General features: G+C 56.7%; 1 protein-coding gene across 1 annotated transcript in view; it reads left to right on the forward strand.

Annotated features, from left to right (window-relative positions):
* LOC102755232 (receptor-type tyrosine-protein phosphatase N2-like) overlaps window positions 1–2,933 on the forward strand; it is a 216,209-nt gene that overhangs the window by 184,877 nt on the left and 28,399 nt on the right. The window contains 1 exon segment of the mRNA XM_015570934.1: window positions 2,636–2,713. Coding sequence (XP_015426420.1) covers window positions 2,636–2,713 — 78 coding nt within the window.

Here is a 2,933-nt window from a genome sequence, read left to right on the forward strand (position 1 = left end):
CCTGGCCTGTCCTCTCACAATCTAGGACCCTCGGGGGATGTCAGAGGCCCAGGGCACGGATTCGGCCCAATCCCTGCAGGCCAGGCTGAGGGACTCCACCAGTGCATGAATCTGTGCACCAGGCCTCTAATCTATACTAATAAAGGGGTTATATGCTAATTTAACTGGATAGACCAGACATCCTTCCTGACAAAGCCAGGGACATGGGTAGCCTGCAAACCGCCCACAACCCCTCACCCAAGCCGGCCCTGGCCCCCAGCAGGGACACTCCATCCTGACTCAGGGTCCCCTTCGGGGCAGGCTGGCCATCACCAGGCCTCTGTCCTATGTAATGAAAGGATAATATGCAAACTGACCCTGACAGCAGAATGACCAGAACGACTGCTGGACCAGTCACTGTGAGGCACACTGACCTCCTCTTGGTCCCTTCCCCCAGCCATCAGGCACCGATCACCAGATGGGGAACAGGGAACTGGAGCAGGGGGCAGGGCAGCTGCGGGCAGCTGGGGAAGATGGCCCTGATCACAGGCCAGGCGTAGGGACGGTACCTGCCCATGAATTTCCTGCAGCAGGCCTCTAGTATGCATGTAAAATCTTCGGTTAATCTCTTCCCCCCTTCCCCGCCCCCTTCCCTCTGATTCATCAGTCTGTTCCATGTTTCCATGCCTGTGTGTTGAGCATCTGCCCCCTGGTGGTCAGTGCATGTCATAGCTTCCAGTCGAAGGGTCCACTGGTCCACTGGCCCAATAGTGGCTTAGGCCTTCCTGTATGTAGATTGCCCTTGTACAGCTGAAGGCAGATCACAGGCTGTCCGCCTGTGCACTGAAGGTTCGCAAGAAGGCTCCATGCGGGTGCCCAGTTTCACCTGGCGTCTTCACAGACTCGGCACCTGTGGACAGTGGGCTCTGCTTCACCTTTTCTGAAAACTCCCAGGGATCCCGGGGTTGAAGGGCATCAGACCTCCTGCTGCCCACATCCCTCCCATCTCAGGTCTCACAGACACAGGACCGGGGTCCAAGCAGACTCTCCCTTCTTCTGCGGTCACAGAGCTTCTGGTTGTGAACTTGGCATTTGTACAAATAAAAAGTTTCCCACAAGACGTGGGAAGGTGAGCGAGAACGGAGAAGATGCTGTTCTCCCACCAGGAACCGGAGGCGGGACACACATCCACCACGCTGAGCCCGTCGGCCGCCTGGAGTGCTTCCCAGAGAAGGGAAGGGGCGTGCCTGCCTCCTCTCATCGCACTTGTCCCACCTTGGAGATCAAGTGGAATGAGGCCTCTGTCCGCATGGTTGTCTGCTGAACTTTCATTCACTGAGGATGCCGCGCCCCCTGCCTCCCGCCACGGCTCTGAGGCGCGGTGTTGGCTGCTCACATCGAGTGCTCTTGCCCGGGATGTGGTCTGTCCACAGAGGGTGCGTGGCACCGCAGTCAGGGCTGTCTTTTGTTGCTCAACGGAGGACTCATTTCCCCACTGAGCCCTCTAGGTGTTCACGGCCTTCTGCGTGGCAGCCACGCGACAGCCACGCGATAGCGAGGGGGATGGCGAGTGTCCCATCCTCTATGGTCTGGGGACAGTAAGTGAAACACCACAACAATTGAGACCTGTGACAAAAGGTGGCCTTATTTACTCTCCTGAAACCAGTTCAGATTTTCACTTTTAATCACATTTCTCATTTTGAAAGCAACTAAATGCTAATTTGAACATAGTAACAATTCAAAACCGGCTGCTCTCTAAATTGTTTTGGGCAAAAAAGCACATTGGGCAGGAGGTGGGGCTATGTCACCCCAGCACTGCGCATCGAAAACTCCTGTTCCCGTCTGGTGGGGGCCAGCTGCTGGGGCCGCCTCCTCCCCAGGACACCGACCGTGCATGACTCAGCCGTGCCTGAGCCTTCGTGGTAACAAAACAAGTGCCCCTCTGGGCGGTAACTCTTTCTGGAGGCAGATGCACTGCGTTCATGAATGCTTCCGGGCGGGAGGTGCTTCGCCATGAGCGGGGCCCTCACTCAACCAGGAGCAGGGCTCACCTCGCACCAGCCTGGGCCCAGAGGTCTGACACCTGGCTCGTGGCCTGGACCCTGACTCTGCACTCACCCTGCTCATGCCAACCCGCTCTGGGATGCGTGGAAAGGCCACCCTGCTGGCGGTCTCACCCTGCAGCCCAGCCTGTGTAGCGGGTTCATTGATTAGCATCTGAACCTCACTTCTTTTTTCTTTTTAATCCTCACCTGAGGATATCTTTCCATTGATCTTTAGAGAGTGTGGAAGGCCGGGGAGAGACAGAGAGAGAGAAACATTGATATGAGAGAGACACATCAATTGATTACCTCCATATTCACTCCCTGATCAGGGCCAGGGATCAAGCCTGCAACCCAGGTATGTGCCCTTGACTGGAATCGAACCTGGAACTTTCAGTCTGCAGGTCAATGCTCTATCCACTGAGCCACACCAGCAAGGGCTGGTCCTCACTGCTGATGCTGCTCCTGTCCCCTGCACAGCAGTCAGGAGCGGCCGGCACGGGGCGTGTCCTGGTGGCAGTCGGTGCAGGGTGCGGCCAGCACTCCCTGTGGCCACTGTGTGACTGCCTGGTTCGTGACCATTTCCGAGCTCATCATGTGAACCTGTCTTGCAGATGGACCACGACCCCAGGAGTCCGGCTTACATCGCCGCCCAGGGGCCGCTGCCCGCCACCGTGGCTGACTTCTGGCAGGTGACTCATTTTTTATTGTTTTATTGCTTAAAGTGGTACACAGGGTATCACACATGTCTCCTTTCCCCGCCCTAGACATCCCCTAGCCTCCCCTATCCCCCAGTGTCTTATGTCCATTGGTTATGCTTATGTGCATGCATACAAGTCCTTTGGTTGATCTCTTCCCCCCGTCCCTCCTGCCCCCCCTCCTTCCCCGGCCTTCCTGCTGTAGTTTGACAAT

This window comes from Myotis davidii, unplaced genomic scaffold (genome assembly GCF_000327345.1).
Source record: "Myotis davidii unplaced genomic scaffold, ASM32734v1 scaffold747, whole genome shotgun sequence".
Taxonomy (NCBI): domain Eukaryota; kingdom Metazoa; phylum Chordata; class Mammalia; order Chiroptera; family Vespertilionidae; genus Myotis; species Myotis davidii.